We start from the raw sequence: 27837 nt of genomic DNA on the forward strand, positions 1-27837 counted from the left end.
TCTTTAATGCTTCCCTAATTGGGTCGAGTTGTGTACACTGGTTGTCAACAACTTTTTGTTATAGTTGCATTTATCTTTTTCTAAATTCTGCATAAAAATGCCGGAATTTTGGATAACGGAAAGTGTTAAAGATCGTGCATTTGAGGATATGTACACCGTCCAAAAGGAATTGGGCAGGTAAATAGATCAAATTATCTTGCTAATTGGCAGCACCTGTTTCATTCTGTTTAGTAGTACCGGTAACCAAAGTATACATGAACATGTCAAATATTGTTTTATTATTGGAAGTCGTATTTATAATTAAAAGAAAGAGTTCAGCAAAACATATTTTAATATGTTGAAAAAATGTTGGGTAAGTTTCTGTGTGTGCTTTAATGTTTCTAATGAGTTAAATACTAGTATCATGTGCTGATGTGTTATCATCCATCTAAAATACACAACTAATTCCTATTAAAATATGATTGTGCTCAAAAACACTCATGACGTTTAACTAATTCAGGTAATAAACTTTTCAAGTGATTTTGTCATCAAAGAAATCAATGCAGATTGGCATCAGTTTTGAATAAAAGATTTTTTATTTCCGAAATACTTTATGAATTTTCTAACCCTGGCTCCCTTTGGCTCAAAATTTTCTGTAGCAGAATTTACCTTTTTATGTCATTATTTTTTATTCTTATTATTTGGTCATTTTATGGGGGATGATGTAGAAAACCTTGTTGCCAAATTGTTTTTTGGTCACCAAATTTCTTTATTTGTAGCTGATAGCTATTTTGGCAGAAGGCAGAGTACTTAAGCCCTGCTAACACTACTTCTCATTGTGGATTTTTTTTAAAGGTATAATAACAAGGCAAATATTGAAATAGTCCATGCCCTTGTAGTACGTCTTTAATGAGATCTGATGGTAGTTTTTACAAGATGTTGGTAATACACTTGTTTGCCAAATAAACTATGAAAATGGTTACAAATGCTTTATTTTTTCTGATTTCCTATGAATTTGGTCCAAATGGGACCAACAAAAAACTGTCTTTGTTCTTAATTTTATAAAAAAATCAGTTGCTGACTTAATATTAATTTAAGAGTTTTACTTAATGTGCTATTTATTCTGTGTTAGACAAGATGTGAAATGTATGCTTACAAAACTAGTTCTTTGTGAATGCGTTGAGCTTTTATGAGTACATACATGCAACCCAGTGACCCAGCAGGTCAATATCTGGGAGTTGGATTATTGCAACTACTTACAAAACATACGCATAATATAAATCCATTGCAGTGGAGCAACTTCAAAAGTTTTCAAATGCACTCACAATGGAACTGGCCAGCCGTGGGCAGTGAAGATCATTAACAAAAAGGTATTCTGTTTTCTCAGTGAAGTTTTTTGCTGTGCATCAGTACATGTATATACACATTGAGCCACGTTCTGGGAAATATAGGCTTAACGCATGAGCAGTGTCAAATCATATATTAGCCTGTGCAGTTTGCACAGGCTTTTCAGTGACGTCAATTAGGTATTTAATTGTAAACTGGGGTTTAACCCTTTCAGTGCTGGAACCGAATTTTAAAGGCCTTTGCAAACAGTTTGGATCCAGATGAGACGCCACAGAACATGGCGTCTCATCAGGATCCAAACTGTTTGCTATTCTGATAGTATTCTTTGAAAAAAATAGAAGAAAATGCTAATATTAGAAATTCAGCAGACGACATTTTAGCAGACGACAAATTTCCCAGCATGCAAAGGGTTTAAATAAGAGGAGACTTCCTGTACATAAAAATATTCCATAAAAGCAGAAAGAGTCGTCACTTGTTAGCCTGTGTAGACTGTACTCGCTTATATGGGACGACACTTTAGGCACACTCTTTAAGCCCAATTTTTCTGTCTGAAGCATAAATTGAAGTTTAAAGCATTTTTTTTTTTTTTTGATGACATGTCAATGGGCAAGTATTTCATGATGTACACACATTTATAATCAATTCAACAATTGTGTATTATAATTATAAAAATTCAAAGAATAAACATCAGGCATTACTTCAATGTTTCTGGAAAACATATGTTTTTATAAACTGAAAAATTATTTAAAATTATTTAAGCGTATTTTTCTGAATATAAATAATTTCTTGTATCAGATTGGATTGTAGAGATGTATAATAACTGACAAGTCTTGCATAAGTTGTAATTTCATGCCATATTTAATTAAACATGTTCAGGATTTTTGTGAAAGCCAGTATTTCAAAGCTCACTAATAAAAGTATATGCTGGACAATAATGAAATGACCATCAGTGTCAGATTGATTATTTCATGCTTTTTAAATGATGAAAAAACTAGTACAAAAACATCATCAGCTGGTAAGTAATACATATACAAGTTGTGTTGTATGGCCTTGAGAGCGTATCTATAAGCGTGAGGCTTTCAAGGCAATCAAGCTAAAATAAATAGGTTTGAACTAAACTAAGTTGTGTTATTTGACATGGTTTGTTGAATCCAGGTTGACAGAAAGGTTGTGAGCACAGAAATTGGAATACTTCTGAAAATCAAACATGAAAATGTGGTAAGTACCAAGGAATGCTTTTGATTTAAAATTCATCTGGGACTAAAATATAAAGTACTAATTACTATTTTTGTCATTTAAAATGATTACAATAAATGATCAGTGGAATACTGTATTTGACTTAAGATTGATATTTTTAGCTTGGATGTTTTCGGAGAAAACCCAAGGTATTGTCATATCCAGCTCGTCCGCTCAACCCTTAGATATTGGTGAGCAGCAAACAGCATATAACCAAAACAGACTGTGAGTTACTATCAGGCTGTTCTGGTTTTATGCTGTTTGCACTTAGCCTTTTTCGCTTTGCTTCTGAGTGGGAAAGGGTAAAGGTGCGGGTCTTACTTCAAGGTCAAAAGTTTGAGGCTTCATGTTTGTGTCTGCTCCATATCTCCTATACCCATTGAAGGATTTTTACAAAAATTTGGCAAATGTTATGGTCAATATGATGTGTAAAACGCATGAGTTACTCACCCCTGCTCAATGTCCAGGTTATACTTCAAGGCAAAACATTTAAGCCCCTAATTTCTTGTCCAGTCCATATCTGCTTTACCCATTGAAGGATTTTCATAAACGACTTAAATTTTTAGATTTTTAAGCTGATGTGCTTCATCAGTCAATATCCCTGGCTCAAAATAAAAGCCACTACTTCAACCCCAAAAAATATCAGCTGGGCAAGTTGCTGTCTCTTTGACTGCCTTGTAAATATTGATCATAATTTATATTTATATACATGTACTATCAATTGTGCTTTTTCTTTCAGATTAGAATGAAGGAAATTTACGAGACCCCTACCCAGATACTGCTTGTTTTAGAGCTGGTAACTGGAGGAGAATTGTTTGAAAGGTATGTAATATATGCCTACATATGGGGACAAAAATGTTTACACCTAAAATTAAAAAGTGATTATTTACATCATGTGTGTGAATCATGTATTTTTCAGAATGAGTAAAAACAATCATATAGTTAATTATTGATTTCAAACTTATGTATATTGATAAACAATCTTAACCCATTTATGCCTAGTGTACTCTCCCATCCTTCTAAATTGGATCAATTTATTTCCAAAAATTAGGGATGTGTAGTATATTTATTTCTATATTTAGAATATTTTTTACAGACATTCCTTAAAGCAAACAGCGCAGACCCTGATTAGACGCTGCATCATGTGGCGTCTCATCTGGGTCTGCGCTGTTTGCCAATGCCTTTTTAATAGATGCTAGGCATAAATGGGTTAATTCACACAGTACCGTAATTACTCTATGTTTTCGGACACTCTAAGTTTTGGGACACCCCTTTTTTTAAATAGCAAAAATTATTATTTTTCGTGACTCTTAATTTTTGGACACACGAGTTTTCGTCCATAATTATCATCTCTTAGTTTTCGGACAGTTTTTTTTACAGCGATATTTTACCAAATTTCGGTCCTGTTTTCGATATCTAATGACACTTCGATCATGGGGTAAAACATAATTACACATCACTATAGTGACTCAATTGGAACTTAAATTTGTTTAATCAAAATGATCATGCTCAATGATCCCAAAGTTCCATAGTTATGTGCCTCTAAAAATTGTTATGAAATCATTGCAAGGTATATGTCAGGTATATGACAAAGCTTTATTGCAGGAAAACTTGGCTATATGCATGTATGTAAAATGTCATCTCTGATTAGCCTGTGTAGTCCACACAGGCTTATCTGGGATGCCACTTTCTGCTTTTATGGAATTTCTTGTTAAAGGGAAGTCTCTTCTAAATGAAAATTCTGTCTAAGCGGAAAATGTCTTCACTGATTAGCCTGTGCAGACTGCACAGGCCAATCTGGAATGACACATTACGCACATGCATCTAGCCCAATTCTTCCAGAGCAAGGCTCTATATTGACAAGTGTATTGACAAGTGTATTGACAAGTGTATTGACAAGTGTATGATCTGCTTCAGGATCGTTAACAGGGGGCACTATTGCGAGAGGGATGCTGCCTTGGCCGTTAAGGAGATGTTAGTCGGTGTCAAGGTGAACACACAGTTTTATCAGGGTTTCATGGTCTGCTTGGCTTGTTGCAGAGTGCTTTGTAATATCTGTTGGATTTTGTGAGGTTTTTTAATGTGTGTTTGTTTTTTTATCGCAAGCAAAATATATTTCTAGTTTGTTTACTGAATTAAAATACTGTCAGCGCTCCTTTTTACAGGAATATGATGTGTTCTAAATAATGTTAATAACCTGTATATGATAATTGTTTAAACACGGGTGAACATAATTTATGTACTTGGCTATTGCAAACTCATACATAATGTATATTTTTTTTAGTGTTTACATTGTTTCACAGAGATTTGTCCATTTGTTCCCCATTTTTGTTACTAATGTTAAAAACGACCAATAATCTGATATCAAGTAAGGTGTATTATAACAGTTTTATTATTTCAGGTAAATCCTTAATAAAACTGTCTTTGTACATGGATCCAAAATAAAGCTGTGAAGAAGTTAAGTTATTCAATAAGCCTTTATAGGAATTATTGATAAAATTGGTCAGTTTTAAACATTAGTGACACAAATGGGGAATAAAGGGATAAATCTATATGATACCTGATATAAGTTAAATGTTTGTCTTGAAAGTCCTCTACACAAAAGGCAGCTTTATGTGATAATCCTATTATATTGGATGCTCTATGTTTAACTTTTTCCCACTTAGATACGTATTATGATGCATTTGTAATCCTTAGAAAGTTCAATTTCATTAAAGACCTTTCTTTCTAGATTCAAGTTTTACAGGCTTAATTTCCTTAGATACTGATGAGCAGCAAACAGCATAAAACCTGAACAGACTGCAAGTGACTCGCAGGCTGTTCTGGTTTTATGGTGTTTGCACATAACCATTTTCACTTTGATTCTGAGTGGGATATGTTTAGACATACTTATAATTTACACTTTTGAATCAACATCACTTCAATCACATGATTTTGATTTGAATTTCAGTATCTGCATGAAAATGGGATTATTCACAGAGACTTAAAGGTATTGTTTTCTTATTTAAAAAAACATAAAGTTTTCCTCATAAAACCAATCTTATCAGCTCTAAGTGATTCATTAAAAAAAATCAAAATTTCAGATCAAGGTGTTCAATAACCTTCAAAAATTGTAAGATACATACAGTAAAACGCTGTGTATAACGTGCATTTATGTATAACGGGAATCTACTCTTTAAAGCAAAACAATCGGGGAAAAAAAGTTTTTAAAGCATAAAAATCGGGGGGAAAAATTCAGTACTGTAGGCTAACTGAAAATCGTTTTATTTACATTGCCGATCTCACGCATTCTTTTTGAGCATCTTTTCAAGTTTTTAAAATTAAATTTTGGGGTAAAAAAGTGCGAGTTATACACAGCGTTTTACGGTACACATTTGAGCCTGTCTCTGTGAAAACTGTTCCTATGCATGCGTGTAAAGTTTCCCAGATTATCCTGTGCATTACACACTGGCTAAGCAGAACCAACACTTTCCACCTCTGTGCATTACACACTGGCTAAGCAGAACCAACACTTTCCACCTCTGTGCATTACACACAGGCTAAGCAGAACCAACACTTTCTACCTCTGTGCATTACACACAGGCTAAGCAGAACCAACACTTTCCACCTCTGTGCATTACACACAGGCTAAGCAGAACCAACACTTTCTACCTCTGTGCATTACACACTGGCTAAGCAGAACCAACACTTTCCACCTCTGTGCATTACACACAGGCTAAGCAGAACCAACACTTTCTACCTCTGTGCATTACACACTGGCTAAGCAGAACCAACACTTTCTACCTCTGTGCATTACACACTGGCTAAGCAGAACCAACACTTCCCACCTCTGTGCATTACACACTGGCTAAGCAGAACCAACACTTTCTACCTCTGTGCATTACACACTGGCTAAGCAGAACCAACACTTTCTACCTCTGTGCATTACACACTGGCTAAGCAGAACCAACACTTTCTACCTCTGTGCATTACACACTGGCTAAGCAGAACCAACACTTCCCACCTTGACTGGATTTCTGTTTAGAAGAGACTTCCTGTTTGACCTACTGCACAGGCTAATGTGGGATGACACTTAACGCATTAGCATTAAGCTTTGTTTTACCAGAGACCATGTATAAAATGAGCCCCGCTCTGTGGAAAAGGGGTTTAATGCATGTGGGTACAGTGTCATCCCAGATTAGCCTGTACAGTCGGCACAGGCTAATCAGGGATGACACTTTCCGCCTAAACTAGATTTTTGCTAAGAAGAGACTTTCTTTAAACAGAAAATATCATAAAAGTGGAAAGTGACATCCCTGATTAGCCTGTGTGGACTGCACAGGCTAATCTGGGACGACACTTTACACATATGCATTATGCCCGGTTTTCTCATAACACGACTCAAATATTTATTTAAAAAATCTTCCGTGTATGATTACATATTTTTATGTGTATTATGATGTTGTTTATTTTACAGCCAGAAAACTTGTTGTATGAAAGCTCTGCAGCCGAAGCAAAGCTGAAAATCGGTAATCACTCTTTTATTACACGTAATATTCTGCACTGGTGAATGCTACTCGTGTTATTCTTATGACCCTTGCCCTGGGAAAACTGAGCTTCATTTGAGTCGCGTACATAATGCTTGTGCGTAAATTGTCATCCCAGAATCAGGGACAACACTTTCCGCTTTTTGACATTTTGCGTTTAAATGAAGTCTCTTCTTAGCAAAAATCCAATTTATGCAGAAAGTGTCGTCCCTGATTAGCCCGTGCGAACTGCACACTTTCTGCTTAACTGGATTTTCCCTTAGAAGAGACTTCCTTCATATATAAAAATAGATACAAGCGGAGAGTGATGTTCCTGGTTAGCCTGTGCGGACTGCACATGCTAATCTGGGATGACACGTTACTTACATGCATGTAGCCCAGTTTTTCTCAAATGTGGCTTTTATGTAAAGTAAAGTGTCTCTTACCATGTATACCAAATCACATAACTTTTCATTTAAAATTGTTTTGTATTGTTGTTGTCCCCTACTGGTTTCACCGGAGAGGACTTATGGTTTGCACTCTGTGTGTCCGTCAGTCCGTGAGTCTGTCACACTTTTCTGGATCCTGCGATAACTTTTCAAGTTCTTCATATTTGTTCATGAAACTTGAAACATGGATAGATGGCAATATGGACATTATGCATGTCATTTCATTTTGTACCTACATCAAAAATTCTGGTTGCTATGGCAACAAATATATATATATAAATGAAAAAAATCTGACAATGGTGGAGCCGGTAGGGGACATATTTTGCTTGGCAATAGTCTTGTTATACTTATTTTCATAGCAAAAAATACATTTCCATTTTCATTTCAGCTGATTTTGGGTTATCAAAGATAATTGGAGCTCAAGTAACCACGAACACAGTGTGTGGCACCCCTGGATACTGTGGTAAGGGTCTTCTTTCTTAATTTTGTCCTTGCTAGGCTGTTAGTTTAAACCTATTTATTTTAGTTCGATTGCATAGAAAGCTTAAGACTTATTTGAAACGCTCTCGAGTCTTTTTTCTGGGCCTAGAACCAATATTTGATGTCAATGGGGAAGATCTAAAGAACGCTCCCACAGTGGGAATCGAACCCATGACATCCCGGTTGCTAGGAATACACCATATCCACTAGGCAACAGCGACCTGTTGTGTGTACTAATGTTATGGATCTTGCCTGCTGGAATTTGGTTTGAATTACGTTTCAAGTTTTGAATGATCTCAGGGATTTCAATACGTTTCAAGTTTTGAATGATCATTAAAGGGATTTCAATAGTTTTTGAAAACCAGGAGTCAAATGACCTTGTGCTTGAAATTTTCAGGGGAAACTTTTCAGGGGTCAAAATACTGACATCTAGATATTTTGTTTATGGATATAAGTTGATTGCTCTACAAATATTGCTTTGTATAACTTTAAGTATATCTTGCTTAACAAAAAAAAAACTTTTGTATAATAGAACATACATTTCTTGTTAGTTTCATTGTAACATTTGCTTAAATATGATGCAGGGAAGATAATTTGGAGGCGTCAAAAGTGATAAAATTGTGAAAAGCTTGCATCAAAAGCATGATTCTGCTTCAATTGAAATTCCTGCCAGGTCTGGCAGAGTATAGGAGGTATCTACCTGCCAGGTCTTATCTGGCCAAGTATAGGAGGTATCTACCTGCCAGGTCTTATCTGGCCAAGTATAGGAGGTATCTACCTGCCAGGTCTTATCTGGCAAAGTATAGGAGGTATCTACCTGCCAGGTCTTATCTGGCCAAGTATAGGAGGTATCTACCTGCCAGGTCTTATCTGGCCAAGTATAGGAGGTATCTACCTGCCAGGTCTTATCTGGCCAAGTATAGGAGGTATCTACCTGCCAGGTCTTATCAGGCCAAGTATAGGAGGTATCTACCTGCCAGGTCTGGCAGAGTATAGGAGGTATCTACCTGCCAGGTCTGGCAGAGTATAGGAGGTATCTACCTGCCAGGTCTTATCTGGCAAAGTATAGGAGGTATCTACCTGCCAGGTCTTATCTGGCAAAGTATAGGAGGTATCTACCTGCCAGGTCTTATCTGGCCAAGTATAGGAGGTTTCTACCTGCCAGGTCTTATCTGGCAAAGTATAGGAGGTTTCTACTTGACAATAAATAGGTGAATAGATCCAAATGATGGGAAGTGGACTGCACAAGAGCCATAACTCGGGCATTTATAATTTCACATGAATTGCCCATGGGAATTTTACTACTGAATTTTGTTTATAGCTTATCTCAACTTCAATTTGAGGTATCAAGGGAAAATATCATAGGTTTGAAGCTTGCCCTATTGGGAAACTAGTTCTTAACTCTTTCCAATTCAGAAGCAAAGTGCAAACAGCATTCTGTTCAGGTTTTATGCTGTTTGCTGCTCATTAGTATCTAAGGGTTGGAAATGCAGCATTTAAAATTAGAATTTAGTCAGAAAGTTATTTAATTAAATGTAACTTTCTAAGGGACTTCAAATGTGTCAAAGTGTGTTTATAAGTGTTAAAGCGTTAAAATAAACTGTCAAAGCTGCCTGTCAAAGACGCATGATAGGGTATTTCAAACACTACATGGACAGTTTGTTTAGGGTATCAGGCTCTTGCCTTATATAAAAAGCAATTGTATGTAAAAACATATTTCTCTCATTGCAATGTTTTTTGGTCTGTGCTATGTGAAAAGGTGTCGTCCCAGGTTAGCCTGTGCAGTCCGCACAAGGTAATAAGGGACAACAATTACAGCCTAAACTGAATTTTTGCTAAGAAGAGATTTTCTTGAAACAAAAAATATCATAAAAGCGGAAAGTGTTGTCCCTGATTAACCTGTGCAGACTGCACAGGCTAATCTGGGAAGACATTTTAGACACATGCATTAAACTCCCTTTCACAGAGCACGGCTCATATAAATGCTTAGATTGCTCTCCATGTGGATTTCTGTTTCACTGATAGCCCCAGAAGTTGTGAAGGGCCGTCTGTACAGCACCCAGGTGGACTTGTGGAGCATTGGGGTCATTGCATACATTCTGTAAGTTTGAAAGGGACCTGCCTGCATGGACGTGATTTTTATTATGCCCCCAGTTGGGTTGCTTATAGCAGTCTGCTAGTCCGTCCATCAGTTTGTCTGTGTGTCTGTTTCCTGAATATAGCTATTAGATATTAACATAATTTTTTGGTGTGTGATTCCACCTACATGACTTACAAATCAAGTTCTTGTCCATGGATTTTTTACAAAGTTAAGAGGAATTTTCTTCAAAATAGCACTTTTTTCCTAAACACATTCAGATACTGACCTTACTTTTGGTCTACCTACATAACTAACAGGTCATGTTCGAGTTCCTTTCTGGCCCATCGAGTTTTCACAAAGTTACTGCTGCTGTGCGACTGCAAACTGCAGTAGAGGGCATTGTTTTTCTTAAACACAGCTTTTGTTTATTTGAAAACTATGGGTTTTTTAGCTCACCTGAGCACAACGTGCTCATGGTGAGCTTTTGTGATCGCCTTTTGTCCATCGTCAGTGGTCCGTCATGCGGCGTCAACATTTTGCCTTGTGAACACTCTAAAGGCAACATTAATTGTCCAATCTTCATGAAATTTGGTCAGAAGATTGGTCTCAATGATATCTTGGATGCGTTTGAAAATAATTATGTTTGCTTGAAAAACATGGCTTCCAAGGGGCGGGGCATTTTTCCTTACATGGCTATAGTAAAGTCTTGTTAACACTCTAGAGGCCACATTTACTGTCCGATCTTCATGAAACTTGGTCAGAAGATTCATCCTGATAATATCTTGGATGAGTTCAAAAATGATGCCGGTTGGTTGAAAAACATGGCTGCCAGGGGGCGGGGCATTTTTCCTTATATGGCTATAGTAAAACCTTGTTTTCACTCTAGCGGCCACATTTATTTTCCGATCTTCATGAAACTTGGTCAGAAGATTTGTCCCAATAATATCTTGTTATCTCAGGTGAGCGACTTTGGGCCTTTCAGGCACTCTTGTTTAAACTTCTTATTTGCAAGAGCCCTTTTATCCACCTCTGTAAGTTGCCCATGTATTATTATGTCCCCCACCACTATAGTGGGGGACATATTGTTTTTGTCCTGTCTGTTTGTTTGTTTGTTTGTTTGTGCAAACTTTAACATTGGACATAACTTTTGCAATATTGAAGATAGCAACTTCATATTTTGCAAACATGTGTATCTCATAGAGCTGCACATTTTGAGTGGTGAAAGGTCAAGGTCATCCTTCAAGGTCAAAGGTCAAATATATGGGTCAAAATAGCTAATTTAATGTACAATTTTGCAATATTGAAGATATCAACTTGATATTTGGCATGCATGTTTATCTCATGGAGCTGCACATTTTGAGTGGTGAAAAGTCAAGGTCATCCTTCAAGGTCAAAGGTCAAATATATGGGGACATAGTGTTTCACAAACACATCGCTTGTTTTTACTTGGTTCAGCTTTGCAGTGATGTTCTTAGAAAATGGTTATTTAAAAAAACAACTTTTTATATAAAATATTTTTGTCTAGGTTGTGTGGTTATGAGCCATTCTACCATGACGATGAACAACAAATGTACAAGAAGATTGTGAAGGGAGATTATGAGTTTGACTCTCCGTACTGGGACAACATCACCACCAATGCTAAGGTGAGACACTTGTCCGATATTCATTAACCCTTTACCACTTAGATATGTATTCTTACACTTATGAAGTTCCTAAGAAAGTTTAATTTGATTTAAGACCTGTATCACTAGATTCAAGTTTTAAAGGCTTCATTTTCAAAGGTAGATACTGATGAGCAGCAAACAGCATAAAACCTGAACATACTGCGAGTTACTCGCAGGCTGTTTTGGTTTTATGCTGTTTACACATAGCCATTTTCACTTTGCCTCTGAGTGGGAAAGGGTTAAGTTAACATAAGTATGAAAACCAGGGTAAAATTATATGCTGCACAGTTTGTTTCATTTGTACATCTTTAAACTCTGCGGAGTTCTTTTTAAGCTCTGTGCAGTATTTTCAGATATATGTTCAGTATTTGCACAACTGTTCAGTATTTTATAAATTCTGGTCTGTATTTTGTAAACAAACTAATGCATATGGGCTCTGCGAAAATTGGGCTTAATGCATGTGCGAAAAGTATCGTCCCAGATTAGCCAGTGCAGTCCACACAGGCTAATCAGGGATGACACTTTCCACCTAAACTTGATTTTTGCTAAGAACAGACTCTCTGTAAACGAAAAATATCATAACAGTGGAAAATGTTGTCCCTGATTAGCCTGTGCAGACTGTACAGGCTAATCTGAGACAACTCTTTATTTACATGCATCAAACCACCTTTTCACAGAGCGCAGCCTATATATGATAAGATGATTTTATTATAATTTCTGCAGGAATTGATCATGACCCATAATCCATGAGCTTGATAAAGAAAAGTTTCATCATAAAGTCCCATGGCGTTTCTTGTTAAAGTATTTTATATCACATTTTAATTTGATCAGTATCTTGACATTGGAGGCATACAGTGATGGTCCAGTTCAATTTAATTTTAATTTGTATTACCCTGAAAGTTTCCATTCACAAAAAAAGGTGTGTTTTTTTTGTTTTTCTAGATTAAAATATATGTGTTCTGAGAAAACTGGGCATAATGCATGTGTGTAAAGTGTCATCCCAGATTAGCCTGTGCAGTCCACTTTTTCTATTTGAAAGATCTTTCTCAAACTTTCACACTTGAATGACCTAAATGTGTACATGATTGTTTAGAAAGAAATTTAAGCTGTGACAAGTTTTGCCAGGATTATGGCTAATTGTTTGCTTTTATCAATAGAATATATAGTTCCAAGGTTTTGTGTTCGTAACACTTCTTTAACTTTCGGTTGATCTTGCTAGAACTGTCACAGCAGAATAACCTTTATGTTTGAACGATTGTTAATAAAGGAGCTTTGGCTGCAATGAGTTTTGGCAGAATTGTGGTCGTTTGTCAGTTTTTCTGCTTACAGTAGAATACGTAGTCCCAAAATTGTGTTTTTTAACTCCACTTCACTGGGTTAATCTCGCTCAACTTTCATAATTGAATAACCTCAATCTGTTTATGATTTAAAAGAAATTATTTTTGACAGCAATCAATTTTGGTTCAATGATGGCCCTTGTTGTTGTTTTTCGACAGCAATCAATTTAGGTTCAATGATGGCCCTTGTTGTTGTTTTTTTTGTCCATTGTAGAAAAAATACTCCCCAAATTTTGTCTTATTATTTAATTGCTTGGTGAAGGTTGTTAAACTTCCTCCTTTAAACTTATTCAATGTGTATATAATAATTCTGGGTAAACTGGGCCTAATGCATGTGCATAAATTATTGCCCAAGATTTGCCTGTGCAGTATTGAAAGGCTAATCAAGAACCTCACAATCTGCCTAAACTGGACTTTTGCTAGAAAAGACTTTCTTTAAACAAAAAGTTTTGTCCCTGATAAGCCTATGCAGGCTGCTTAGACTAATTAGGGCCGACACTCTAGGCATGTGTGTTAAGCCTGTTTTTCCCACGACAGGATCTGATCAGTAAGCTGCTGAAGGTGAACGTGAAGGAGAGGCTGACTGCCGATGAGGCGCTGCGTCACCCGTGGGTCCGGGGCATCGCAGCGTCGGGCGAACACATGGACTATGCACAGAACAACATCAAGAAGTTCAATGCCAGGAGGAAAATGAAGGTACTGTACAGTAGAGTCACGTCTTTTGCCCAACTTATGCACGAATATTGCACTGGCAGCAATTGTTTCTCATTTTTTAAACAGAGAGTTGACTGGTTCAGAGAGTTATTTTATCTTATTCATTTTATTGTAACATTGTAGAATTGTTGACTGAATGTGATTTATGATATATAAAAATCCAATATATTATGTGAATATGACTAGTGAACATCTTTGTAGTTAATATTTTTAGATTTAAATTAGGTAAACTTAATAAATTGAAATCCTTTACTGCAATTCATATATCATAAGGTCTGGTTATGTAGGCAACTGCATAAAAACTGATCTCGAAGAAAGCGTTTTATTGATGATGGCAGTGCACTTCAAATATTGCTCACCTTAAATTATTTAAGTCAATAAAATTACAATAAACAGTTAAACTGTCCAGCATGCTTATATGATTTGTGTATGTGTATGTGCACCCTTTAGTTATTCATTTTGTTTTGCTTAATTGTGTACTTTTGCCATTCTGATTTAATATTTCTACATAAAGAGCATGCAAATTCATCAGATTTTCAGAAACCAGTAAACTATTTAGATATTAAAAAACTGTACATACTTCAAATGATAAATTGTTTACCACTTAGACACGGAGTGTATATTGACAGGAGATGAATCGAGTATTTAACCCTTACTGTAGTAAATTCAATCTTATGCAAAAACTATTCATCCGATTTTATTGGTTTATACGTTATCTTGTTGCTTATTAATTCCTCTTTCAAAAAAATATAACTTTTAGTATATTCCCGTTGTTATTAATGGATTTATAGCGAGTTAAACACAAGAAATACACATTTTATGTTTTACCACCGCGCGTTTTAACGTGTTGTGGCTATCGATCTTTTACGATTAGCGTACAGCGAAGTGCGGAGGTTATACATTTTGATGTACCCACTCACGTCTTTTGTTAAATTATAGTTTCATTTCTCGGCCGATTTTGACAAATTATATATCATTAGAAAGCTTACGTTACGTAGTAAACAGATATATCAATATATATTAAGTTTTTCTTCTGATTTCGACAGCCCGGCGAGTTATAACTTAAACTTTTGCAAATATCATACCGTTTTGGAGTTTTAGAATCTAGATTTACGGTTGACATGTTCGTACTTAATACCAATTTGTAGCGTTTATATTTGGAGTTCAGTTTTAAAAATTACATCTTGCTTAGGAGAATAGAATTCTGTATACGATAGAAAAAAAAATTGTTTAAAAACGAAAGTAATTAAGGAATGAAGGCGGGAAAATGTAGCGCGCGTTCCTAACGCACTGAACTGATGCTACGGTCTTGGCGATTATGCTTTTGTTTAGAAACCGGCCATTTAATTTCTTTTGCCATCTTATATTTTTTAGGGAATATATTGTAGTATTTTGTTCACGAAACATATCAATAAAGCTTATTATAAATGAATCTTAATAAATTAACGATTTCAGCTCTTGTTTATAACACAGAAAGGGTGTAAAATTTATGATGAAACAGCGTATATAGCGGACCCTCTCGATATTATTCGGCTTTGCATGCATACTTGAAATAAAATGGGTGTCAAAAACATTTATCGTTTGCTGTTTATTATCAACAAGGTAATTATGTATAATTATTTGAAATGTTATTTACCTTAAATTATCAATTTATTAAAGATTCTTGAAAATCACGGTCCGTGTTACGCGGGTCATTTCGTATTTTGACATCAGGGCATCATGTCCAACTATTGAAAATCAGATTTTTTTCACCGGGACGATGACGGCTTGGATTTAGACAGGCAGACAGATAGTTTATTCAGACTTAAACAACAGTACATCGTCTTCAACTCAAATATATAAATTATTTTAAGACGAATTGTTAGGTGATTACACATATAGCAGTGATGATTCTGAGAATGTTGCCATGTTTTTTATCCGTGTAATCTAGAGTCCATGGTTTGAGCATTTTTATCGCGGTGTTCAATAAAAGATATCTCAATAATCTTGTTTATTGATAGATCTGTGGTTTTATTGCCCCTGTGTTCAGCACAAGCCAATTATCTCGTTATGATCAGATACTGTGCCGACCAATACTAAATAACACTATGGTGTCATACGCCACAGCAGGGACCTATACTTGTATATTGGTCCCTAACCACAGGTGGCAGTGTCTGGTCAGTTTACACTTTTTATGATACCTCCATGTCTTCTCGTGGTATTAGTGGTCATTTCTTGGAGTAATGTAACGCCAAATACTCAATTTTGCGTTTATAAGATATGTAGCGTATTGAAAACATTTAAAGTCATCTGCCCATACAGATTGCCATAAACTAAATACTGTATAGATGTCAGCCAGCTAAATCACAATAATTATAAGTGCTTAATACCTATACATGTACATTTTAAACATTTAAAAAATCTAATACTAAACATTTAACGTATTTAGCGGGTACCGGTAAAAAAACTCCGTCATTTCGTAGTCCTATAAAGAGTGTATGGTAGTGTACGGAACAACATAATTAAAAACAGCATTCTCATTTGACCACAACGGGGTTAAATAATCTTTCCGAAAAATACAAATAATACAGAGTTTTAATTTAGAATTCTATATATTTATAACTCTGTTAACTTATAAAGATATTTCAATATACATGCATAGACAGTTGACCGTGATTTTCAAGAATCTTTATATAATTTTAATTAATTGATAATTTATGGTTAATAACCTTTCATATAATTTTACATAATTACCTTTTTGATAATAAACAACAAACGATGAATGTTTTGACACCCATTATATTTGAAGTATGCAAAGCCGAAAAATATCAAGAGGGTCCGCTATACATTTGTATACGCTGTTTCATCATAAAATTAACACCCTTTCTGTGTTATAATCAAGAGATGAAATCGTAAATTTATTAAGCTTCATTAATACTTAGCTTTATGGATATGTCTCTAGAACAAAATATTTCAATATATTTCATAAAAAATATAATAATCATGGCAAAGGAAATTCAATGGCCGGTATCTAAACAAAAGCATAATCGCCAAGACCGTAGCATCAGTTCAGTGCGTTAGGAACGCGCGCTACATTTTCCCGCCTTCATTCCTTAATTACTTTCGTTTTTAAACAATTTTTTTTTCTATCGTATACAGAATTCTATTCTCCTAAGCAAGATGTTATTTTTAAAACTGAACTCAAAATATAAACGCTACAATTATGTATAAAGTACGAACATGTCAACCGTAAATCTAGATTCTAAAACTCCAAAACGGTATGTTATTTGCAAAAGTTAAAGTTTTAACTCGCCGGGCTGCCGAAATCAGAAGAAAAACTTAATATATATTTATATATCTGAAAACTACGTTACGTAAGCTTTGTAATGATATATAATTTGTCAAAATCGGCCTAGAAATGAAACTATAATTTAACAAAATACGTGAGTGGGTACATCAAATTTATAACCTCGGCGCTTCGATAGAAGATCGATAGTTACGACACGGTCACGTGACTTAGACACAACAAGATATTTGGCGTAACGGTCCCGTTTCATATCCGTGTAATCTAGAGTCCGTGACTTAGATAGGTATATTTACACATTTTTTGTCCCTGAGAAAGTTAAATTTAATTAGAGACCTTTCTTACTAAATTCAAGTTTAAAGGCTCAATAAAGGTGAAGATCAATAATTATTTACCGATTTTTAAATATTTTTTTCATATTTTATTTATAAAGGTTATCAAAAAACAATATATATATGCTATTGGACATTACAATAAAAAATAAGCAATACAACTTGTTTTGAGCTCAAAATGAAGTGTCCTCCAAGTCAATTGTGTTTACAAACAATCAGTTTATTTACATCGCTGTTTACTCGGAAAAGTGAAAGTGAAAGTGACTCAGGTCACCAAAAATATAACTATGATTTTTAACGTTTTCCGGTATCACCCACAAAGCAGGTCTCTTCTTAATGGTTAAAACGTTTGTAGTGATCTAATAAGTGATTTTCTGCTGGTTAAAAGTTTGTTTAAACAGAATTAAAATTGAATTTTCTTTCGGCTATTTTTAGCATATGTCACCGCTCTGAGGCTACACATCACAAATTTACGTTGCAAAAATGTAAACATTTCTTCCAATTATGAAACGGGTTTATCTTCCATTATTCTTGACAACGTTGTACCTAAGCTATTTTATTAGCAATTTTTATGCAAGAGTAACTGAAATCCGGTAAAAATCAGACCAGTTGATATGCATAATAATTGGATTTGTCACCTTTATAGAGCCTTTAAAAGGCTTAATTTCCAACTCTTAGAAACTGATGAGCAGCAAATAGCATAAAACCTGAACAGAATGCGAGTTTCTCGCAGTCTGTTCTAGTTTTTTTGCTGGTTGCAAAAGCTGTTTTCACTTTGCTTCTTATGGGAGAAAAGGTTAATTGTTAGTTCCAGAACACTGTGTCATAGCTTATACATATTTCATCCTGTTTTAATTATTTAATACTGTGCTTATCCACTCATTCCAATGGATTATTTACTTATTTTAACATTTGTATTAATTGTTTAGAATGACGAAATAGTTACTATGTAAAGCTTGTCATGGATATACGTGTCTTGTTCTGTGAAAACTGGTCATAATGCATGTCCGTAAAGTGTCATCTCAGATTAGCCTGTGCAGTCCGCACAGGCTAATCAGGGACGACACTTTCCGCCTAAACTTGATTTTTGGTAAGGAGGGACTTTCTTGAAACTAAAAACACCAATAAAGCGGAAAGTGTTGTCCCTGATAAGCCTGTGCGGACTGCACAGGCTAATTTGGGACGACACTTTACGCACATGAATTAAGCCCAGTTTTCTCAGAACAAGACACATATTATGTATTTATTATCATGCTCATTAAATTTAACTGAGGCGTATAACAATCCAGATTAAATACAGTTAAGTCTTATTGTCCCCTACGGGTGAAACTGGAGGGGACTTATGGTTTGCGCTCTGTCCGTCAGTGAGTCTGTCAGTCTGTCTGTCACACTTTTCTGGATCCTGCGATAACTTGAAAAGTTCTTCATATTTTTTCATGAAACTTGATACATGTATAGATGGCAATATGGAGATTATGCAAGTCATTTCATTGTGTTCCTACGTCAAGAATTATGGTTGTTTATGGCAACAAATATATATTTTTTAAAAATTACAATGGTGGAGATTCACCGGTAGGGAACAATATTGCTTGGCAATCTCTTGTTTATAATGCCTTTGGTGATAAAAATCTTACATATGTTCACATATGTTCATGTGATGCATTACATGATGTTGCAATTTTGCACACTGAGATCACAATAAAAGAGTAGTAAAATAATTATTTCAAAACATACTGTGTTTTTATTGTTGCACAATACACTTATTTTAATTTCAATGTAATAATGATAAATATATTTGTTGTTTAGTATACAGTTATATAGTTAACTTGAATATTGTTATTAAATCTAAAAAACAAAGTATCTACAGCTGTGAACTATGATATTATAATACCCCCCCCCCCCCCCGCCTTACATTATGAAGTAAAGGAGTGTGTAATGGGATCAGCATGAATGTATGTTCTTCTTTCTGTTGACACAAACTTAGAATCTCTTGAGTCATACAAGCTTCAAACTTGAAGGCATCCTTCCTCATTAAATGTTGTTGTGCATGTGCTTTTATTTTCTTAAGTTAAAAAGTAACAAAAGTTATGCCCTATTCTTTTTAAACTTAACATTGCTATGTATGACGTACAGAAAAATTCCTTGTCACTATTGCGACATTCTAAATTTATGCAATTTAAACTATTGTATAAATTTTTTGAACGGTTCTCTGTGAAGAAGCGGTTTAATGCCTGTTTGTAAAGTTTCGTCCCACTGATTAGCCTCTGCTTTTATGATATGTTTCGTTTCAAGAAAGTCTCTTCTTAGCAAAAATCAAGTTGAGGCAAAAAGTGTCGACCCTGATAAGCCTGTGCAGACTGCACAGGCTAATCTGGAATGACACTACCCACATGCATTAAACCCATTTTTCACAGAGCGCATCTCATTTATATTATTTTTAAAGAGCTTGCTGAAAGAATATATTTACCTTTCAGAGAATAGAACTACTGTGCATACATTGTACATTTTGTCACTGCAATCTGTCTCACAAATACTCAAAACTGCATGTATATGTTTTGAAGTGTGTAAAGCCTCAGCAAATTGATCAAATAATTGTCAGATTTGCAGTTCCTTAAGTGGGTAAAACAAAATTTTATAAAAATTACATCATTTTTACGCAATTTATTTTCCTTTTCCATTCATTTTGGTTAAGAAGACACTGTTTAAAACAAAGACTGTTTTATTTTTCTGTAAACAGTAAATGCAATGTAGTGCAATATGGCAGCATTTTTTAGCTGACTGTGTTAGACACAAATGTTCAACAAATATGTATGCAATATTTTGATTTGATTTTGCGCTTGCCATTGGTGATTAAGAAAATGGACTGAAAACATTTGAGCCTTGCTCTGTGAAAATGGGTTTTAATGCATGTCCGTAAAGTGCCGTCTAAGATTAGCCTGTGCAGTCAGCACACGCTAATCAGGGACAACGCTTTTTGCTTTTATTGTATTTTTTTTTAAAGGGAGACCCTTCTTGACAAAAATACAGTTTAGGTGGAAAGTGTTGTACCTGATTAGCCTGTGTGGACTTCACAGGCTAATCTTGGACAACACTTTATGCAGATGCATTTAACCCCCCTTCCACATGGCACAAATCATTTATGTTGTCATAGCCCTTGCTTGCTTGTCAAACATTTGATCAATTAGTTGTGGCATAAGGCATGTATATATTTCAGATGTATTGTTCATTATTAAATAGTCTTCTTAGAATGCATTATGGTGTATTGATATCTATTTATTTGCTTGCGGCTGCCTTATTTTATTGTAACTATATGAGTCATGTTCTGAGAAAACTGGGCATAATGCATGTGCGTAAAGTGTCGTCCCAGATCAGCCTGACACTTTCCGCCTACCGGTAAATTGGATTTTTGCTAAGAAGAGACTTCATTTAAACAAAAAATGTCATAAAAGCGGGAAGTGTCGTCCCTGATTAGACTGCACAGGCTACTCTTGGACGACATTTTAGGTACATGCATTATGCCCAGGTTTCTCAGAAAGCAACTCATATTTTAAGATATTAAACACGAGCCTTGCTGTGGGAAAATGGGCTCAATGTGTCAAGTGTTGTATGCACAGGCTATGTCAAATGTTGTATGCACAGGCTATGTCAAGTGTTGTATGCACAGGCTATGTCAAGTGTTGTATGCACAGGCTATGTTGTATGCACAGGCTATGTCAAGTGTTGTATGCACAGGCTATGTCAAGTGTTGTATGCACAGGCTATGTCAAGTGTTGTATGCACAGGCTATGTCAAGTGTTGTATGCACAGGCTATGTCAAGTGTTGTATGCACAGGCTATGTCAAGTGTTGTATGCACAGGCTATTCAGGAACAACACTTTCTGCTTTTATGGTATTTTTTTTTGAAAGAAGTTTTGTTTGCTTAATAATGTAAAGGGGAAAGTGTTATCCGTGATTAGCATGTGTGAACTGCACAGACAAATCTTGGATGACACTTTACAGACATGCATTAAGCCCTGTTTTACCAGAGTGATCTCAGGATTATAATGGTCATACATATTACACTATTATTGCATACACTGATGGACAGTTAAATAAAGACATCATCTTGGTAAATATGCCTTTGAAATATAGATTTTATAACGTGCAAAAATATGTGGCTTCACATGGGTATAAAATTACAATGCAGTATCAGTGATGTTTTAACTTTTCAGATGTTTAAAGCAATGTTTCAATCTTTGACAAAATAGTCTCATCTTCACATTAGGCATTCTCACTCTTGGTGAACAGAACTCATAGATTTCATATGTCGCTTATTGCTTCACTAAAAAAAAAATCATTAAATTAATATTGAACGAGCCTCGTTCTGGCTTATCAGAGACAACACTGTCTGCTTCTATGGAAGGTTTTGTGTGTAGGAAATCTCTTGTCAACAAAAATTCAGTTTCCGCGTAAAGTGTGGCCCCTTATTATCCTGGACAGTCTTATCAGGGACAAAAAGCCCAGTTTCCCAGAACCAGGGTCAAGTGTTAAAAAAGATCGCCGTGGTGTAATGGATATAGTGTCCGCCTAGCGACCGGGAGGTCACGGGTTCGATCCCCACTGTGGGAACGTTCTTTAGATCTTCCCCAAAGACTGGTTTAAGGCCCAGGAAACGGACTCAAGAGCGTTTCAATAAGCATGAGGCTTTCAATGCAATCGAGCTAAAATAAATAGGTTTGAACTAAACTAAGTGTTAAAATGAGTTGGTGGGGAGCTGGAAGTACAAAGCCAAAATTCAATGTTGGGCATGACCAAATAAGTTGTCTGGGGAAGGGTCAAGAAAATATTTCTATGATAAATATCCCTTTACTTTGGTACTCAAGTAGGGCAGTTGTCAGGTACTGGCAAAATTATGTGTTCTTAGTACTCGTAAACCAGCTAAGCTAAGCAATCTTTAATCCATGTGCAAACAGCATGAAACCGGAACAGCCTGCGAGTAACTCGCAGTCTGTTCAGGTTTTATGCTGTTTTTGCTCATCAGTATCTTAGGGTTGGAAATGAAGCCTTTAAAACTTAAATCTAGTAAGACAGGTCTTTAATTAAATGTAACTTTCTAAGGGACTACAAATGTTTCAAAATACATATCCAAAAGATTAATTACCGCTAGTTTCATTTACCACCTATTTGCATGTGCCTTTTCAACACCTACTTTCTCTTCTCATTTGTCATTCAGCTGGTTACCTAACATTGGGCTGGTGAACTAACACATCATGTTTGGATCTCTTACAGATTTTTGATTTTCAGACTTTCAGGTTTCAATCTGTTGCAGGCCCTGACCACTATAGGCCTGGTGCTAGGAGAGCATTTCGGGGACAACATCAGCACGATGACACTCGTGCCCCACTCCACCAGCGATATCTCGATGGATGTGCAGAGAAATCCTGAGAAATATATGGAAGAATAGTCACCATCAGCTATGGAAGAATACCCCCCCCCCCCCGGTATACATTTGTATGAGGTGTAATTATTGACTTTGTTATAGCAAGCTGAGATGGTTGCATGCATATAATTCTGATCTTCCACCCACATATGTGCTGACTGGTGTCAGTGATTTGTATTGAAATAGTTCTGTGTGCTGAACTTAAAAACAATTGATTGAAATACTTATTATGTAATTGTGAGACAGATTGTATTTATTTGCTTCATTTTATAACTATGTTGTTTTACATGCATAGATGTGTTTTCTTTTTTATTCTATCTGTTATGTGTGGTTTCAACATGCTGACATATTTCAAACAATTTTTAGTTCAATTAATAATAAATTATTAATTTTAATGTTGAATGTCTTTATATATACAAAATATATTGTGATACTTTTATTCACATCAACTTTAAAAATGCCCACTTCACATAAATGTTTAATAGGCTTTATGGAATTATTTTGGTTTCACACCAATTTTTTTGTAAAACTATTCAAAAGGTTTACAACATAGAGTTTGTGATTTTTGTAATTGTTTTAGATAATACAGTAATAAACAAATGTTGAAACTAAATTATTTCTTTTTCATATATTGTGCCACTTGTAAAAACTGTGATATTGTCATAATATGTTGTAACCATGTACCCAATATTTTGTAGTAATTGATTAATGAATGTATTACTTAATATGTAATTATGTTTAAAAATATTGTATGGTATTAGTTTTAAAATCTGAAAATTGTTAAATTTATAGTTTTAGTTACTACAATTGTTTCACTTTTGACAGCATTTATTACGTTATTTAGTTACTGGACATCACATGCTTGAGGTTTTATATAAATGTGTGATAAGCTATTTATCAGAACAGAACATGTGTTTTATTATGACTTGCACAACGTACATCATCAGTATAACACTCACACAAAAACAGTGCATGATTAAGAAGGTTAATTCAGTTTATTTCACTATTCAATATGTTACTCAAGAATAATTAAAACTTATGGTGTAAAAAAATAGGTGGTATCATGTAACATAACCACATAAATTAGGGATGAGATATATAGGGAGGGATTTTTTACCAGGTTTTCCGAAGGAAAAAACTGGTTATTTGATTGGCGAATGTCGGGGGGCGGGTGGGCTTGCTGGCGGGCAGGCGGAACACGCTTGTCCGGGCCATAACTTTGTCGTTCATTGTGAGATTTTAAAATCATTTGGCACATTTGTTCAACATAATTGGACAGTGTGTCACGCGAAAGAATTACGTCGATATCTCCAAGGTCAAGGTCACACTTTGATTTCAAAGGTAAAAAATGGCCATAAATGAGCTAGTCCGGGCGAAAACTATGTTGTTCATAGTGAGATTTAAAAATCATTTGGCACATTTGTTCACCATCATTGGACGGTGTCGATATTTCCAAGGTCAAGGTAGCCACAACTAAAAATAGATTGATTTTGAAACAAGGGGGTAACTATGAACATTATCAGGAACAATTCACATTTTTAGTTTGAGTTGTCTCCCTTTATCAGACTTTTTTTCAAATGGAAATCAAGGTCGCCAAGAGTAAAAATAGATTGAAATTGAAACAAGGGGGGTAACAATGCACATTTTAAATTGTCTCCCTTGATCAGACTTTTTTTTATTATTGAAAACCTGGTTTTGTGACAATTTTGTCCCTTGTTGTTCATTGAATTTATGGTGAACTTCAAAGGTTCCAAAGCGCAATGTATCTTGAAAACATTTTAGCATTATAATAAAACATTTTTTAAAGAAAATCAACAATAATAAAACTTTAATTCAAAAAGAATTAAATGCAATGAAAAAATCTGGACACTCATTAAATGTTCTAGGGTCGATTAATAAGGGCAGGTCACTGTTTCCTGAAATAGGAATCTTTTTACAACTTAGTTGTAAATGATTATCGATGCATATGAGTGAATAACATCACAAAAGGCTTTAATGCACCGACAAAAACTGGCTTGGTATTATTATTCTAAAAATAATATGCATATTTTCTTATCTAAACAGAAGATGACAAATAGATGAAAAAAACATCAAAATTACATTTCCCGTAATAGTATCCTGAATACTTGTAGTTGTATGTAAATTTCATGTTTTGGAATGTAGTTATATAAGCCACATCATGGGAAAACGGACCTTATGTGTTAATTGGCCCACATAGCTCAAGGCAAACATTTGCAGTTGGGCAGTCTGGTAAGGAGCTACCCTGTGCAGTCTGGTAAGGAGCTACCCTGTGCACTAATAGGACCACAAAATCTTGTGTGAATTTATAGTTTACAGGGAAGCTCCTCACCTGACTGTGTGGACACACAGGCTAGTCTGGAGCGACGTTTGTCGCATATGGAACAAGACCCATCTTTGCGTAACGTGGCTCATACATTGAACATTTACACCAGCCAGTGTATCACAATAGCTGGACCAGTTTGATCTGCTTATCATATATGGTATCAGATACAATAGCATCGCTGTTCTTTGCCTGAATCATGATGGCTCCTGCATAGCATAGCTCTAAACCCTTTCCTACTCAGAAGCAAGGTGGAAATGGCTATGTGCAAACAGCATAAAACAAGAACAGCCTGGGAGTAACGTACTGTCTGTTCAAGTTTTATGCTGTTTGCTGCTGATCAGTATCTACAGCTTTGAAATGAAGCCTTTAAAACTTGAATCTAGTAAGAAAGGTCTTAAATTAAATATAATTTTAGAAGGGACTACACGTGTCAAAATACCTTTCTAAGTGGTAAAGGGTTAAATACGTATCTAAATGGTAAAGGTTTAAATACGTATCTAAGTGGTAAAGGTTTAAATACGTATCTAAGTGGTAAAGGTTTAAATACTTATCTAAGTGGTAAACAGTTAAAAACATATCTTAGTGGTAAAGGGTAAAACACGTATCTAAGTGGTAAAGGGTTACACATTAACCTGACAAGGGTGTTGATACACTGAATATAAGTATTAGTTACCATTCTGGAATTTGGTAAAAATTGTCATCAGTTAAATATTATCACTGAATTACATAAATGCTTTCACCGAATTGAGCAGTATAAGCAGAACAAAAACCAGTATGTGTAAAGAAAACAATACAATAATTTCATTCATGTTTAACTCTTAACTTCTTAGATACACACTTAAACATGTGTGTAGTCCCATAGAAATTCACATGAAATTTAAGAACTTTTTATTAGATTTAAGTTTTAAAGGCTTCATTTCCAACACTTTGGTACCAATAAACAGCATAACACTTTAAACAGTCTGTGAGTTACTTGTAGGCTATTCTGGCTTTATGATGGTTGCATATAGCCATTTTCACTTTGCTTCCGACGAGTGCCCCAGTATCGGGTGAAGGATGGCGAGCTGTGCCTCTGTCATGTGCTGCATGACTGGTTTCAGGCTCTGACAGACGCTGCGGTGATGCTTGGGGATCAGTTTGTACCCATGACAACCAGCAACATAACCGTGCAGGTCTCCGAGGGGCCTATGCCTATGGAGTAAATACTTACCCACACTTTACACCATAGGGTGACATGATAATGTCTTGAAGACATGTTTGAATAACACGAACTTGCGTGGTTATTGTGCTACTTTTTGTGGTGATGATAATTAATTTTATTATTAATACATATTTAAGTTTAGCAAACCTTGGAGGAGTTCATTATTTTTGTATTTTAGCCTCACTCTTGGAAAACTGGGTATAAAGCATGTGTGCAAAGTGCTGTCCCAGATAAGCCTGTGTTGTCTGCACAGGCTATTCAGGGACGACACTTTCCACATTTGTGGAATTGTTTGTTTAAAGGCAGTCGCTCCTTAGCAAAACACAATTTAAGCGGAAAGTGTTATCCCCAAGTCTGCATAGGATTTATCTGATACAACACTTTACGCACATGCATTAAGCCTGGTGTTCCCTGAATGCCGAGTTTTAATATTCTCATTCTATTTACACATTATGCAACATACTCATTCTATTAATCTTATATACCAGCATCACAGCTGAAATGACCTTGCAAAATTTACAAATTTATATTGTCTTTATGCTAACATGTCATTGTGTTACCATTTTGGTTTGCTCTGTTGTAGTTGGAGTGGTGAACTTGGGGCCATGTGAGAAATCAAAAAGAATCCCCAAATCCATGGGGATGAAAATCATGATTGTGATTTAGAGAGTGGTGTTATGTCTGACATGAAACTAAATTAATTTTACAATTATTGTGTTACAAGATTTAATACTTTTAATGCATAGAAACTACTTAAAAAAATGCATTTATTGTAATATAAAGATTTGGTAAGCTTATTACAGTTGTATATGATTTTCTTTATATTAAATATGCAAGTCAAATTTGAAATGAGTTTCAATGTGAATAATTATAGGACAACATTTTTGAAATGTAGATCAGTTTTGAGTAAATATTTGAAAAGATTCTTTTCATCTTCTGTTATTTCATAATATATTTCCCCCTTATAGTATTTCCGTGACAATTATCCGTATCAGACATTGCAATATAACAATGCTGTTTATATGTAATAGTTATAAATATCTTATTTATTTATTTTTATCACTTGTAGATTTTTAGTGAACCTGTAAATGTTTGAATACACAAAATTGTCCAAATTATAAATTACAACTTCTGCAAAAGTTGTCATCAGTTTATGGGATAAACCTCAGGCATAGTTTGGTTACTTTCTTGGCAAGATTGTTAATGTATAAACACTAAAACAGTATCCTGTTATCAGACATGTCAATGATGTCATATATATAGATATATCTGATAATGTGCTGTTTATTAGATTACACAAGCAGCCCAATGTTATATCAGTTTTCTGTAGAAGTATTTCACTAATACTTACTTTTAACTTTGCATCTGGTTGTTTGTTTTGAAATATTTGAAGTGTAAACTAATCAGTTTTGTCTGTGATATATCTACATCTATGTGTATTTTTACTCCTTGAATACATTTGGCTGG

General features: G+C 35.1%; 1 protein-coding gene across 2 annotated transcripts; it reads left to right on the forward strand.

Annotated features, from left to right (window-relative positions):
• LOC127880165 (calcium/calmodulin-dependent protein kinase type IV-like) lies at window positions 1–27837 on the forward strand. Of its 2 annotated transcripts, XM_052427399.1 has the most exons (13): window positions 1–177; window positions 1271–1349; window positions 2482–2544; window positions 3302–3384; window positions 4480–4552; window positions 5513–5551; window positions 7019–7070; window positions 7905–7979; window positions 10022–10097; window positions 11602–11719; window positions 13615–13773; window positions 26270–26367; window positions 26954–27837. In XM_052427399.1, the coding sequence occupies exons 1-13, from the start codon at window positions 98–100 to the stop codon at window positions 26979–26981; spliced, it is 1023 nt and encodes a 340-aa protein (XP_052283359.1). In that variant the 5' UTR covers window positions 1–97; the 3' UTR covers window positions 26982–27837. The 2 variants fall into 2 exon arrangements, with proteins under 2 accessions (XP_052283359.1, XP_052283358.1); XM_052427398.1 differs by lacking the exons at window positions 26270–26367; window positions 26954–27837 and adding an exon at window positions 22715–23733.

This window comes from Dreissena polymorpha, chromosome 4 (genome assembly GCF_020536995.1).
Source record: "Dreissena polymorpha isolate Duluth1 chromosome 4, UMN_Dpol_1.0, whole genome shotgun sequence".
NCBI classification, from domain to species: Eukaryota; Metazoa; Mollusca; class Bivalvia; order Myida; family Dreissenidae; genus Dreissena; species Dreissena polymorpha.